Source organism: Chelonia mydas, chromosome 19 (genome assembly GCF_015237465.2).
Source record: "Chelonia mydas isolate rCheMyd1 chromosome 19, rCheMyd1.pri.v2, whole genome shotgun sequence".
In the NCBI taxonomy this organism is placed as follows: domain Eukaryota; kingdom Metazoa; phylum Chordata; order Testudines; family Cheloniidae; genus Chelonia; species Chelonia mydas.
Genome location: NC_051259.2, coordinates 5,123,394 through 5,137,931, shown reverse-complemented (window position 1 = coordinate 5,137,931; position 14,538 = coordinate 5,123,394). Strand labels below are relative to the sequence as shown.

Sequence of the window (14,538 nt, the reverse complement as noted above, 5' to 3'; positions counted from 1 at the left end):
GCAGATGTCAACAGACAACAGGAGTGCATGCAGACTCTCCACAATGCCGGATCGGGGTCTCCTGTGGCCACGAGCCTGTTCTTCATGCCGGTTTACACTGAGCTGCTATGTGAAGCACGCTGAACCGCACTGAGCAGGATCAAACCTTCCCTGGTAACTCTTTCTCTTAGCTAAAAAGAGACTCAAATGAATCGGATGTATCCAGACATAGGAAACACACACAGTGAGAAAAGCCCTCACAATCAAACACACAGCAGGAGCAGAGATCACTCCCTCTCCTCATGGCAGTTAAGAGGAAAAGGGCACACCAATGCTGTAACTAACAGGCCTGCATTTTTATTCCTTATGACCTGACTAATCAGCCTCTCCATACAGCATCCTTACGTGCTTCCCTGAGCTCTCCGCAGGTCCTTGGGAACTGCACTGAGTCAGTAAACAAGGGATACAAAGTGCAGCTGGTCTGGGGCTGCAACACACAAGCTAATTCATTTCACTTATTCAGCTCTGCTGACCTTTTGTCATTTATCACCAGTGCGGTTTCCATGGCATCTGATGGAGGCCCCCCAGATAAATCAGAGCGTCTAAACTCACTAACTAACTAACTAAAATGAAGTCCCATCCCACAGATGAGGTGGAGGCTGACGGATCACGCCAGGTGAGGTGTATTAAATCTGGGTCTCCAGGCTGTATTTTGGGGACCTGAGAGCCCGGCCATCTAACGAACCTCAAGATCGGATGGGATCTGAATAAATAATGCTTTTTTATCGGCTGCCTGGACTGGAAATAGACATGTTGGATCAAGGTTTTCACAGGCAGACAAGTTTTTTCCCTTCCTGTGATTTGTATTAGGGAGACAAATTTGAAGTATGAAAGTAAATTTCTTTGGCAATTCAAACGACTGTTATTGCACTCTTCAATGCTACACTCTTCCAGAGGTGTGGATGCCACATCCTGACTGTATATTACAGGGCCCTGAATAAGGACTTGTGGAGAAGTGATGAAACATTGGAGGCGAACCCAACTGTGGTAGTTAAATGTCTACATGCATAGCTAATGGTACATGTGTACTTGGCTAACTTGCTAGATTAAACATCATAAATGGTCGAATGAAATCTGATTAGTCTTTCCTCATCACACCAACCCACATATGAGACCAAGGATGTGATTGATGGCAGGTAAATTTAGAACAATGCAGCTTCTTTGCTCCTGGTACCTGGATAATAAGGTGATCGTGGCATTAGAAATGAATAGTTAGGTGGACAAGTTAGAGGGATAGATGGCATGTCGTCAGCCCGTGGAATTCATTGCCACAGAGGCCCGAGTCAAATACCGAAGCTAGAAACAGATGAGAATGGTACGACTACTAATGATTATGTACTGCTCTGAGCTTTTGTGGGGCCTTGGAAACCACTGGGAAGTGACAGACAAGGAATATGTTAGGGATATGGGGATTTGTATCCAAGTCAGCAGCTCAACTCCACAGCTATGCACAGTAACGCGTATGGTTCTGTAGTCTATGGACAGCACCTTTACCTTTCCAGAGGTCTCCTGTTCTGCTGGGAGCAGCTGCCATTTTGGGTCCCATTCAAATGCAGCATGTTACAGAGGACACACATGCTGCACTTTACTTTGTTCCACCAGGAGCTCGTGACAATCTGGCCCCAGTTGTGGGTGCTGAGAACTTCTGGAAACGTGGCCCTGGGTCCCAACAGCAAAAATCTCCCACAGGTTCCAGGGACTGGGACTTTGCCATGAAATACGGATGGACGGTGCGGATGGCCAATAGGCAGAACAAGCATCTGGGGCCTGGGAAGCTTGCAAGTGAGGTGAGCCCACACCCAGATCTGTTCTGAGATTTAATGGGGAGGAGGGTCTGACAAGTTAGCAGAAGGAAGGTGAGTTTGCCATGTGCTGGTCTTCTCTGCAGAAGAAGATCCACTGTCTTCCTCCAGCTCTAACCACAGGGGACAGGGCCGAGTAAGTAGGTGAAAGGGGGTAGGAGAAATTGTGGAAGAGAAACTGAGTAGATTGATGAGGGAAGGGACAACTGAAGGTTTGGAATGAGAAGTCAGATTCAGGATGCCCCCTTACCTATGCAGCTGGGCTGTGTTCCACTCCACGTCCCATCCGACTGACAGAACCTCCGAGCTGAGCCCACCAGCACCAGTGGGGACAGGCAGGAGAATGAAACAGATGAGCGGTAAGTGAATCCTCTGTCTTCTCTCCTGCCCTGAGCTGGTGTCCCGGGATCACCACAAAACACAGCTAGAAAAGCCAAAGGGTAGTCAGAGGATGGCGATGAATCTCAATAAAGGCAAATAGTGCTAATGGGTTAAAGACAATTCTATTAATGGCCAAAAACTCCCAACCCCAGCTTTCAAGCGCTGCAATGGCTCAGGAAATTTCTAGTGGCAGAAGGTACGCTGGCTGCCTTCTGCTCACTTCTGTCTTTTTGTCAATTACTGTTTAATTAACTTTCACTTTCCAACATCTCCTGGCAGGGAGGAGGAACAGACGGTTTGGATCCTTTTTTTTGGATCCCGGGATCACCACAAAACACAGCTGGAAAAGCCAAAGGGTAGTCAGAGGATGGCGATGAATCTCAGTAAAGGCAAATAGTGTTAATGGGTTAAAGACAATTCTATTAATGGCCAAAAACTCCCAACCCCAGCTTTCAAGCGCTGCAATGGCTCAGGAAATTACTAGTGGCAGAAGGTACGCTGGCTGCTTTCTGCTCACTTCTGTCTTTTTGTCAATTACTGTTTAATTAACTTTCACTTTCCAACATCTCCTGGCAGGGAGGAGGAACAGACGGTTTGGATCCTTTTTTTTGGTCTTTTTTCTGCACAATGGTGTGCTTAACTTTGACTGTATCTTTAATTGCACAATGTCAAATTGCCATGCGGAGCCATGTGACATGTAAAGCCCGTTAATTATATAATAGCCGGGGAAAGGTGTAAGGAACGCGGTCAGGTCTTTGTGCTGTTTAATATGAAAATGGCTATTGTGCAGCTGCCAAATACTCAAAGCTAAAATCCGGCTTTATCATTTTGAGCTGTTTCACTAATCTGTATTGAATCGCGCACACAGGTTTTCATCCAGCCACAGGGCCCTGCCTTTGCTGCATATTCCAAGGCTTGCTGTAACACTACGGGGCTCTTTTCATACCAGGCCTTCATACGCCGCAGGGGCCAGAATTTCAGAAGAGCTCAGCTCCAACTGAGGCATTTAAGTCAGGGCCAGACTTTCAGAAGTGCACTGCGCATTGGGTGCATGGTGGGTGCTGGGGTCTTTTGAAAATCTGGCCCCCGTTTTGCATGCTAAGCGCTTGGAAAGCTGGGTCCTGATCGATTATCTTCACACCACTCCTCTAAGGTGGCGATGAGTTGTCTTCATGTTGCCACAGTAGGGGAAACTGAGGCACACAGTTGGTTAACTTGCAGTTGGTTAACTTGCAGAGCAAGCAGGTGGCAGGGATTGGGAGAGCACCCAAAACTCCTGGCCCTATCATTCAGAGCACTACACTTCTTCCTTTTTGCCAGCATGCTGCCATCCAACTCTGTCCCGATGGGGTGACATCCTTGCCTCACTGAAGTCAGTGGTAAAATTCCCATTGATCTCAGTGGGGTCAGGATTTCACCTGGGGTCAAGAATCACTGGAGTTAGGTCTCCAAACCCAATGAATGTTTAATGCTCCATTGGGAAGTCCTTGTCTTGTGAGGATGGGACAAGGATTTCCCACTGAGGCACAGACATAGCTGTGAGGGATTGGGGGAGGGGAGAAGGGTCTCAAGCCTGGGTCCCCATACAGTCCTCAGACCACAGCCACCACCCACCAGCTCACTGGTACTAACCGGGAGTGTGGGCTGGTGAACCCTACCTAGGTCACCTTAGGCACTGCCACAAAGCTCCCAACTGGCCTCTTTGATTGGCTCAGACTCGCTATTTAAGTCAGAAGGAGGCACAGGAAGTTGCCTGAGTAACTATTTGAATCCTTGGCTGGTTGCAACATTGGACCCCTGTCTTCTTGCCTGACTCCTGAGACCTGCCTTTTTCCTGATTCCTGACTTCCTGTTGTGTTCTTGCCCTACTTGCTTGTTCCAGATCCCTGCTTCTACACCACATCCCTGTGACTGATTCCAGCTCCGATCCTTGGCTTGGTTCTTGACTTTGCCTCTGACCTCCGGTTCCAGGCATCAGACTCCTGCTCTCACCGCTAGGTCTGACCACCCATGTCCTGATCTAAGACAATAGCTAATTCCCATTATTTGAGAAACAATGTATAAAATCCCACCATGAGTTTCATCTCCCATCAGGCACACCTTTAATGGACGGTATTAACAACTGGGTCACTATCTCTAATATCTCCTTCCGAGGTGCAATTAACTTTTATGCACCAAGCAATTTCCAGACCAGCAGCCAAGGTTATGCTTTGTAGAAAAGTGTTTTGCTTTTCATTCAAAATATTTCCTGCTACTGTGGGTGCATCCATGAGCCATGATGCTATCTAAAGGTTGGGGGAATAAGTCTATCACTAATTGTGTATGGGTGGGAAGAAACTTCTCCTATGGGCAGGTTATGCCATAATTGTCCATTACTGAGATTTCATACCTCTCTCTCAAACGTCTGGTACCAGCCATTGCTTGAGAGAAGATACTAGGTTGGACGGACCATTAATTGGATCAAGAAAGACTAATCCTTTGGAGGTCGTGGGGCACAGGGGGTTTGGATTTTAAGGCTAGTGCTCCATCCCATTTGCATATGAATACACATGGATGTCTGCTTACGAAAACACTGTGGCAGTTCTCCAGTCCATGTCCCATTCCCTTCACAAGTCAGGATAGCAGGTAGTGAGAGCTGGTATCCTTCTAGGCAGGCATAGCTCACGCTTGAGCCCCAGCTGAAATCTGAGCCCACGACTTTCCCATTGGGGATGACTTGTGGGGATTTACAGGTGATAGCTGAGCAGCAAACAAAAAGCATATTCAGTTCTAATGACTTCTCAGCGTAGTTATTTCGATAAACAAACAAATCCACATAGAATCAAAGTTACTTCCTGTGAACTGAATGCATCACAGGGAATTTAGCTAGAGGGGGGTCTGTACAAACTTTCTGTTATATGCATGTGTGCTTGTAAATCCTGGGATTTTGTTTTGAGTTTTAGGGTCAATCAAATCCCAAACCTCACAGTCAGATCACCAGGCTTTTGCTAGTTTCCACCTAAGATTATGAATCTGATTCCAGCTTAGTTGGAACATCACCCCGCATTCTCCAGAAGTTTCATAGATTTTGGAAAACCTAGACAAGTTTCAAGTTAGTGATTAACTCAACAACTAGGTTGAATTTTGCCTGGTTGGAAAGTTTTATAATTCTCTGCTTTCAAGTGCATATGACCACTGGGCCAGATTCTCAGCTGGTCATGTAAATCAATGTAGCTCCCAAGTGAGAATCTAGCCACTTTGTGTCTTGCTCTTGCTACATTAGCTCAAAGTGGCAAGAAGAAAAAAGAAGGAAGCATTTATCTTCACAGCCTTGCAGGGGAGTGAAGTATTTATGGAAGATCCCAAGTGACCTGCATTTCTGACAGGTGGACCTTAAGAACTTTGCAGACTGAGATCAGACAAGCATCCAGATGCTGCTTCCCATTTTGTCGGCACCCCTGGGTCAGCAAAACACTGACAAAGAAATCAGCCTCTCTTGCAAGATGCCCAGTGCATCTGCCTTCTCCGCAGAGAAGCAGAGGCAACCACAGCACTGAAAAAATAATACAAGCAGGGGGTAGAAAAGCTTTCCAGACCTTTTGGGAGGCTGAAGAAAATGCTTCATTCAGGTTTGATTTGAGTTTGGGGTGAAGACTTGCATATTTATGCAAAGTGCTTCATCCATTCATAATGAGGGAGATTCAAATCTCTTTTACAATGATGTAAATCCCCAATAATTCCACTGAAGTCAATGGGGTTACTCCAGAGTTATCCTGGTGCAAATGGGATCAGAATCTGACCCTTTGAGGCTACCCCAGTTAGGAGAAAGCTCTGTTTTAGAGGGCACTTGCTGTCCATGTTTGATTTCAAATAAAATGTGGCTTTCATATATACATACTTTTAATTTTTAATTGGACACATTTTGATCTTTAATAGGGGCCACAGTTTCTTCAACTCTCCCTTTCAAACCATGGCGTGTCCGGCTGGTTCTGAGGTTTGTTAAGAATGGTTTGCATTAGCTATACCATCACACACTGTTACGTTGATTGAAAGATACTGAGTTGCAGATTTAGGCTGGGATTGTCAAAGGAACCTTGGGTGTGGCTAGTGCTCAGCTCTGTGCGATACCAAGGTGGTGAGAGTGGGTCAAGACAGAGTGAAAAACCATTAAACATCAAACAGTGGCAAAGAAGAAACTATGGCAAACACATGAAACCGATGTGATTCTTAAATTTGAGCTACTGTAGGCTGGACGGATTACCCCAGTGTGAAAGTTCCTCTGCAGACTAGAGTATATACACAGCTCAACAGAACTTTAAGCATGGCAGAGCTATAATACCGTCAATCATTTCTACAGGAAGTACTTACGAGCGTAATGCAACAGTTATTGGAACCTGAGATATTCATGCAACTGGATTAGTAAGTCATACTTAAGAAACCATAAACTGCACAGGTTAAGCATTTTGCAGCGGCTGGGTAATTTCAAAGTATATCTCTACAAGGTAAAGGCATGGATTATTTATATCTTCTAAACCACAGTGCAGGTTCCACACTGTGGTGGCTACTTTTGGATCCTCTTGTGCATTGGGATGCTTACAACGATAGACTCTGTAGCCCACTTTTAACCAGGCTGGGGCCGATCTTCCCTCCTACTGCACATCATGCATACAATTGGGCTGCCCAGAGGAGCCGGAGTGGGTGCTACCTTTAAAAATCATTTATTGCACACGCTCCTGCAAGCCTTCTGTGTTCTGTGCATCTTGACCTCCTGCTATCTGTCAGGTGACACTAAAAGGGCAAATGTGACAATGTGCACGGTGCCAAGTTTCCCTCCAAGAAGAATGAGCTGCATGCAGTAACCATTTCCAGCTATTTACACCAGGGCAAAGGATGTGTGTGAGGGCGGGGGAATAGCAATGTGCTTCTAACTCAGAATGGAAACACTTTGCCCTGGGGCAGGGCAATGGAGAATCAGATCCAGGTTCTCCTAGGAAGCAGAAGATTTACCTTCACTAGCCATGCTGAACTGCAGTCCAGTGAATGTCCTATTTGTGACTATTTGGCTGCATGTGATGTATCATACAGTGCCTGGGCAATTTCAGAGTAAACGGTATCCCTGCAAGGTAAATATAGGAGTATTTCTTTCTTTCAAACTACAGTACAGGTTAGATGGTCATTATTTTTGGACCTACTCAGCATAATTTGCTTGGATGAGTCAGGAATTGCTATGGTTCAGAGCATGAGCCCTTTAACTCCCACTGGTGACCAGTTACTCACCAGTAGTTACAATGACTACTCATAAAATTGCTTCATCAATAAGAGCAAAGAGTTCAGAGTCTGGCCCCATGTAGTTGTAGAGCATTTTCGCAGTAAAGCTTACTGAGATATCATTAGCTACAGGAGCCTTGAGGCCTGTAACCTAACATCCTCAGACATTTATAGGAAATGGGGTCTCACCCTTGCAGACAGGTTTGGTGCCGTTCCAGGTTCGGTCTTTTGTGCAAATCAAAGAGGACGCCCTGTCCGACTCCATCATGTAGCCAGGTATGCACTGAAACACTACAGTTTTATTGTAGTTAAAGTCATTTCCCAGCCTAAAGCCATTGGCTGGTACACCAGGATCCCCACAGTTTATCACTGGGAAAGGAGAAGATGCAATGGTTAAATTTTCTGGTGCACGTCGCCTGTCTCAAGCATATGGATACGCAATGGCTAGAAACCCCACAGTCCCCGCTGACTTTCAATGGATGATGGTGATCTATCAGCCACCGAGAGGTATGGGCTACAGCGCAAACCGGGGAGCTGGATCAACCAGGGCAAAGTTTGGAAGAGGTGTGTACAGAAAACTTTGCCCATGCTCAGTGGAGTGGACAATAATCATAACAAATGGCACTGAGGCCTAGCATTGTGCAAAACGACGTGTTCATTAGCACATTACGGGGGCCATGAGGTTTAATCATAACCAGTTAACATGCCTTTACACATGACTTGCCCCTGTTTGTCCTAGATGCTGCATGTTGTTTGCTGACAGAATACATTTCCTTAACACAGGCCTTATTTCATCCGCCATTCTAAGGACCTAAGCGAACACCCTATATGTTCAACAAAAGCTTCTGGGCGATGGCCAAATCAGGGCACGTTCTGGGAGCTGACACCCCATAGGGCAGGACTACTCTGTAGTAGAGCTTACGTCTAAGTCATGAGATTTATGACTGCAGAGCATGTAGCTCAGCTGAAAAGACCACCTGAAGCTGGAGTATTCCATGAGGCACTCACGGGCCCCAAGGAGTTTGCCCGAAGAATTATTTCCACTGGCAGTAGATAGTTTTATGACACTTCTGAACACAGTGGGTTGACATGTGCTTGCTGATGCCTGCAAGTCTTAAACTCGAGTCACATGCACTCTTCGAAAAGCTAGCCCCAGGGCCTTATGTTTGTTATTTACCTTGTCTTCCAGGAATCCACTCAGATGCTCACCTGTACACTCGGGAGAGCTGCCTGTCCAGGTTCCATTGACAGTACAGTGCCTGCTCAGCACTCCTGTGGAATAATAGCCTTCCCGGCACTGATAAATAACGGAGCTGGAGAAAACCAAGCCGTCATTAAATACAACTCGTGCGTTGCTTGGAGTCCCTGGGTTTCCACAAGATATAACTAAAAAGCCAAAATAGCAGAATTAGAAAAAAATTAAAGACGACCCGAGTCTCAACGAAAGCAACCTAGCTGCAAAAACCTCTGGATTAATCAGTGGACCGCATGCTGTTTTGGAGTGAAATCAACTGTACCTACCAATGCAAGAAAAGTATCCCAAGAGCAATGGATACACCTTGCCCTGGGAAAGCACGAGGAAGCACATCTCAATGCTGTGTGACTTCCGTGGTAAGCGACTGAGAAGTTCTCCTGCACCAGAAGCTAATTTCTCCAGCACAAGATACTCCGGCACATGCCCCATTGATTTCACACTGGGATTCAAGAACGCACCCCGGCTGCAAGCCTCTGGATTACAGGTCTCTACTGAATTGAAAGAGGTGCAGGTTTTATGCCCCTGGATACTGATCGCTCTGCGGGATCGAGCCGTTAAATTAGCCCAACCTGACATGCAGCTCAAAGAGACACAGCTGGGCTCTGGCTGGAATGATGGAGGCAGTTCTTATAAAGCATCTCAGGGGAGGAGGAGGTGGCACCTAGACAGCTCAGAACTAGCAGGTTATTGGAGTCTCTCATTACTAATCTGAATTCAAGCCCAGATTGGTAGTGACCAAAACTTATGACTATTGAGTGATGGCTCGGTGAGCTGTGTGAAACAAGGTGAGTTCAGCCCAGTTTCTAGAAGTGGCTGCACCAACAGAGAACCTGGCAACGATTGTCAAATTAGTGTCAATAGAGGGGCTGACTTGGGCCATGAGACACCTTGTTTTCCCTTCAGATGCTTCTTGCAGCTCAAGATTACGACACATCTGGGCCTGGGAATCGGCACCCTGGTCTGGCTCTGAATTTCACAGATGGCCTCAAGTCTCTGTCATGGGTTGAACCAAACCCTTAGGTCCCAGCATCTTTAGACAGTTACATTTTTGGGATCTGAGCTTCATAGCTGGAGCTCATATCTGCTTTGGAAGCCAATCTTTGCAGACTTCAAGGGAATCGAAGCAGTGGGGGACTCAGCTTCCATAATGGCAGCCGCTCCTGCTTATTGCCTGCGTAGATCCAATTATGCTTTCAGCTGGGGGAGAATACTGCAAGGATACAATTATAGGTTTGTCAGCACCCAGGTTTTATGTCTAAACTGCCTTGGTAACACTGCAGTAAAAGGGCATCCGACTGAATGGCAGTACGCACAGCCCTGTCATGGCAAAATAAGTACCTGCAATAATTGCATCCAGCTCTCATTTACTGTGGAATTACAGTACATGAAAGAAAATCACATGAATCAATAAAGGCTTAAACCGTTCGTCTCTGACTATTTGACAAGGAAATTCCCCTGGCAATGCAGCACCATCTCACATGTTGCAACAGCATCAGTTTGGAAATAACAAGGTCCCCAAGTCTCCATGCTCTATCGCTGCCCCCCACACCAGACACCTGTGGGAGTGGAATATTGCCTGCCACTCTCCACAGGGAAATGACTCTCACTTGGGTCACGGTATGAATGCACCGTGCACAACTGCTCAATGGAAGGAGAGGCCCCCTTCTTCCTTGTTACTTGGCTTGCTGACAGCAGGTTAACATATGAGCTTGTCGGATGTGTATCTGTTTGACAGGGAGAAACGAATAACCATTCCAGCTTCTGTGTGCAGACATTTTGCGTGGCACGAAAATCACGTGGGGTGCTCTCTAGTTACAGATTCCTCATGCAGCCAAAGTCTCAATGATACATAGTGTCATTTCCAATAAATGTGGGGATAAAAGTCAGATTCTATCACTTTAGGAAAAGCACTGGATTAATATTTCACTGTCGTGTCTATGCCTCATCCTCTCTCTCCCCACCCCTACCTGCCTTGCATACGCACACACCAAAATGTACACAGCCTAAAAGAGTCACTGCTACAAAAATGAATTGTGACTCCGGAAAAGGTGTCCATGGGAAAGGAATGACGACGGTGCAATGTTACAGCACAGCCGAGCACGTGAATATACAGTAGTAATTCCAATCGGACGTCTGCCAAAAGCCTGCATTGCCCTGGATATGAAAGAGACCTCAAACTTATGGCCAAGTGCTCAGACTTGCAAGTCATATTTAAAATAACTCAGAGCCCAATCCAGCAAGCCACGATCCATGTAAAGAATTTCCCATGGCATGAATGGGAGCTGAGAGCACCTTGCACGATCAAGTGACAGAAGAAAAGTGAGCGGCATTGGTGTTTGGAGGGAGCACGCATCAAAATCAACCCCACTCCCCACCAAACAAGAAAATAATTTGACAAGCAAAATACACGGGTTGGAACTGTTGGTCTTGTTCCTTCTTTAACTGGAAAATATTTCAAGGGACGAGACCCATATAAAATGATAGATTTTAACAAAAAGGGTCAGATCCTTAGCTGCCACGAAGGAGTGCAAAGGTGTAGGGAACCCATGGCCCTGCCCCCTTTCCCTTGGTCACACCCCCACACTGGGGACAGGAAAGGGAGCTGTTGTGATTGCTTTGTACCACCATCTCCCTAAACTGCGGTGAGCCTCCTGTGGCTTGTTACGGTGACTGGATTGTTGCCAGGAATGTGGTGCAAAGCAGCCATACTCCCGCTCTGAATCTGGGTTTATAAATCTTCACCTGCATTACTAACCGCTTGTCAGACTGTCAAAACGGAGAGGAATTTAACGATCTAATTCACTTTTCACACTTTATGCTGATTATTTTCTTGAACTTCCCCTCAGCCGTGGAAAGTGAAATTAGATTGATCTGTTTAGTCAGTTTCACTTTCGGGTTCAAGCAATGATGATACGGTGCTGTTCTGTAGCGCCTTTCCTCTCAGGGTCTCAGTGCACTTTCAAATGAGAAATGAATGATGCCCTCAAGGGAGGCATTATTATGCTGATTTTAACAGATGGGAAAATCAGACAGGGAAAGATGAAATGATTTGGCCAAGATCACATAATGATTCTGTGGAATAGCTGGAAACTGAAACCAGAAATGCTGACTCCCCGTTCTCTGCTCTAACCACTAGGCTCCTTCTCGCAGAGCTGAGAACAGAACCCAGGAGTCCTGACTCCCGATCCCCTGCTCTAACCACTGAGACATCCTTATTGTATTCCGGAGTTAGCACAACACACTCTGGTTTATGAGCAATGCCGTGGAATGCTTACCACTAAAAATGATGTATATAGACACACACATCTAATTGCAAACATTTCTATTAATAACTAATTGTTGTCAATCTCTTCACCCCATATTTTTTGTTTCTGTAGCACACCTATATTTTGAGCCTACATTATTCTGATGGAGTCCCTCTGAAGCCAACACGATAGATGTGGCTGTTAAAAGTAATCACCATTGCTGCTAAAGATAAGGAGAGGAGCCCCGTGCCGGGGGGTGGGTGGGAGAGAGATCAGGCCGAGAATTACAATGAGGAAGGCAAGCATTGCTTGGGAAGTAATGGGATTTTATCACTTGTGGTGGTGCATGAGATTCACTAATGGGGTGGCTAATACCATTATGCAGGGAGACAGCAGCTCAGTTGTGAACCTGGCTGTGTCCCTACACAAGACAGTAACAGAGCATAAGCAGCATCCTTATTTCCCTGCATGAGTTATCTGCACTGGCCAGCAAGGTCAGAAGGAAGTCGGGGCAGCTTAGAGAATCCAGATCAACACACAGACAAACACCAGACTGTGGCCAGACCCCAAAACACACCTCTGGACCAGGATTACGAAAAAAAACCCTCAGCACCAGCTCAGGTTTTCAACAGAGCTTAATGCACTGGGTGCAGAGACTGTTTGAAAATCTGGCTGTAAATGGAGCAATGGGAGCTGCTGGGAGCTGCTGGGAGCTGGGCACTTGAAAATCTGGCCATGAGCTCTTCTGAAAATTTGCCCACTGATGTAGTTTGGAAATTGTAGATCCTTTCAACATGTAATTGTTTTCCCTCGTTGCTGTTAAGTCGAGGGCAAGTTTGATTGCTTTCCTGCATGGCTTCCTAGGAAAGTGGCAGTTTTTAAATAAAGATGGCTACTAACGAAGAGTGACTTCAAATGAAGGCGAGTAGTAACAGTTATTGGTATAGGAGTTTTCACCAGGTGGCGCTTGTGATATTTAACTCCATCTTCTTTATGAAAATATGCTTATGATATGAATATGACGTAACTTAGACATATTTTATGCAAGATGGGTCTTGTAAAATATAATTGGAAAGGTTATAATTTACTCAATGTGATTATCCATTTTGTATGCATGTATCATTTCGGTATCTAAAGTTAGGAATATGGACTATGTAACAATTACAACTGGGTGTGTATTGGGAAGACACCCACCAGATGACAGGCCATCAAATTTGATGAGCCATCAGGAAGGAACAACAAAACCAGGAAGATACTAATCTCTCTGCCTCCTGGGAGGTGTCCGGGGACATAACTGTGACACTACTAGGTCAGGTGGTCTTGTCACCTGCTACTAAACATTACCTGGGACGTGTAACTTTCCATTGGAAGGGAAGGGAGGTCAAGTTTGGGAAACAAAGGATTCCCATCTAACGTAAATCCTAGTTAAGGGTGGGGAGGAAGGCAAACAGGACTCCTCCTCTCCATGGCCTGTCTGCCCAAGAAAAAAGACTGCTAAAGCCACCTGAAGGGAAGGGCGGGGAGGGGGAGTCCAGACTGAGATGGGTCCAGTCTGAAAAGAAATATAACTGGAACTCAGAACCACAGAAACTTTGCAACCTGCCTAAAATAATATTTAGGGTAAGAAATTACATTTTGTAACCTGTTTCTTAAGTATACTGAGCATAGTTTGCGTACTTTGGTTTATTTGCTCAGTAATCTGCTTTGTTCTGGTTTGCTATCTCTTTAACCATTTAAAATCCACCTTTTGTAGTTAATAAACGTATTTCTTGTTTATAACATAACCCCGTGTGTACAGTTCATAATTGAAGGGGGCGGGGAAGATAAGAGGCTGTGCATACCTTCCTCCACATGGAGGGAGGTGGCAGATTTTATAATATATCTTTGGGTCTTCACTCCAAGGGAGATGGACACCTGAGTGCTGGGGCAAGTCCCTTAAGCTGAACTTTCCCAGAGCTGATCTCAGTGTCTGTTTCATTCTGCAGTTTGGTGTGGTCCTGCCTGTGTGTGGGCTGGAGGAAGCTTACTAGCTTGGCTCAGCAAGACAGGTAAAAAGGGTGCCCAGGTTGGCATAACAGGCAGGCTCAGTGGTATCTCAGCACATCAGGTGGCATCCAAAGGGGGGCAGCCCGTCACAGCGCTGTCACACAGTCTTCTGAGTTCTTCTTCTGTGAGCAAGTTTTGAGTCTTGGGAAGACATGCCGTGTGGTGGTTAATTCTGAGTTATGCCGGTGGGTGAAGAGGCAGCTTGGGGAGAGAGGGAACAGGAGAGTTTGGTGTCTGCCTTGGGCTCTGATTAGAGTCAATTCTTGAGGCACAGTTGCTTCCAGAGAACCAGGCAGGGGTGTTGGGATGAGATTCCCAGAAGAAGGGAGTGTCCTGTGGGCTGCTTGACAATCTCAGTTCAGGACTGATGTCTGTGCCAAAACATAGCAAGTTACATTTAGATAACACTCAGACCATGTCACTGATTTATCCTCCCCTGGGAAGCCAAGCTACAAGGCCACAGGCACCAGCTACCATCTGGCATAAGGGGCATCACAAGTATCAGAAGAAGGGGCCACATTAT

General features: G+C 46.0%; 1 protein-coding gene across 2 annotated transcripts in view; it reads right to left on the bottom strand.

The window, feature by feature from the left end:
• The window catches only part of CSMD2 (CUB and Sushi multiple domains 2), a 563,293-nt gene that overhangs the window by 22,587 nt on the left and 526,168 nt on the right, over positions 1–14,538 (bottom strand). For both annotated transcript variants that reach the window (XM_037881906.2, XM_043532277.1), the window contains 4 exons: positions 8,679–8,855; positions 7,659–7,838; positions 4,788–4,961; positions 2,092–2,265 (listed from right to left, as the gene is read on the bottom strand). In XM_037881906.2, coding sequence (XP_037737834.2) covers positions 2,092–2,265; positions 4,788–4,961; positions 7,659–7,838; positions 8,679–8,855 — 705 coding nt within the window. The remainder of the gene's footprint in view (positions 1–2,091; positions 2,266–4,787; positions 4,962–7,658; positions 7,839–8,678; positions 8,856–14,538) is intronic.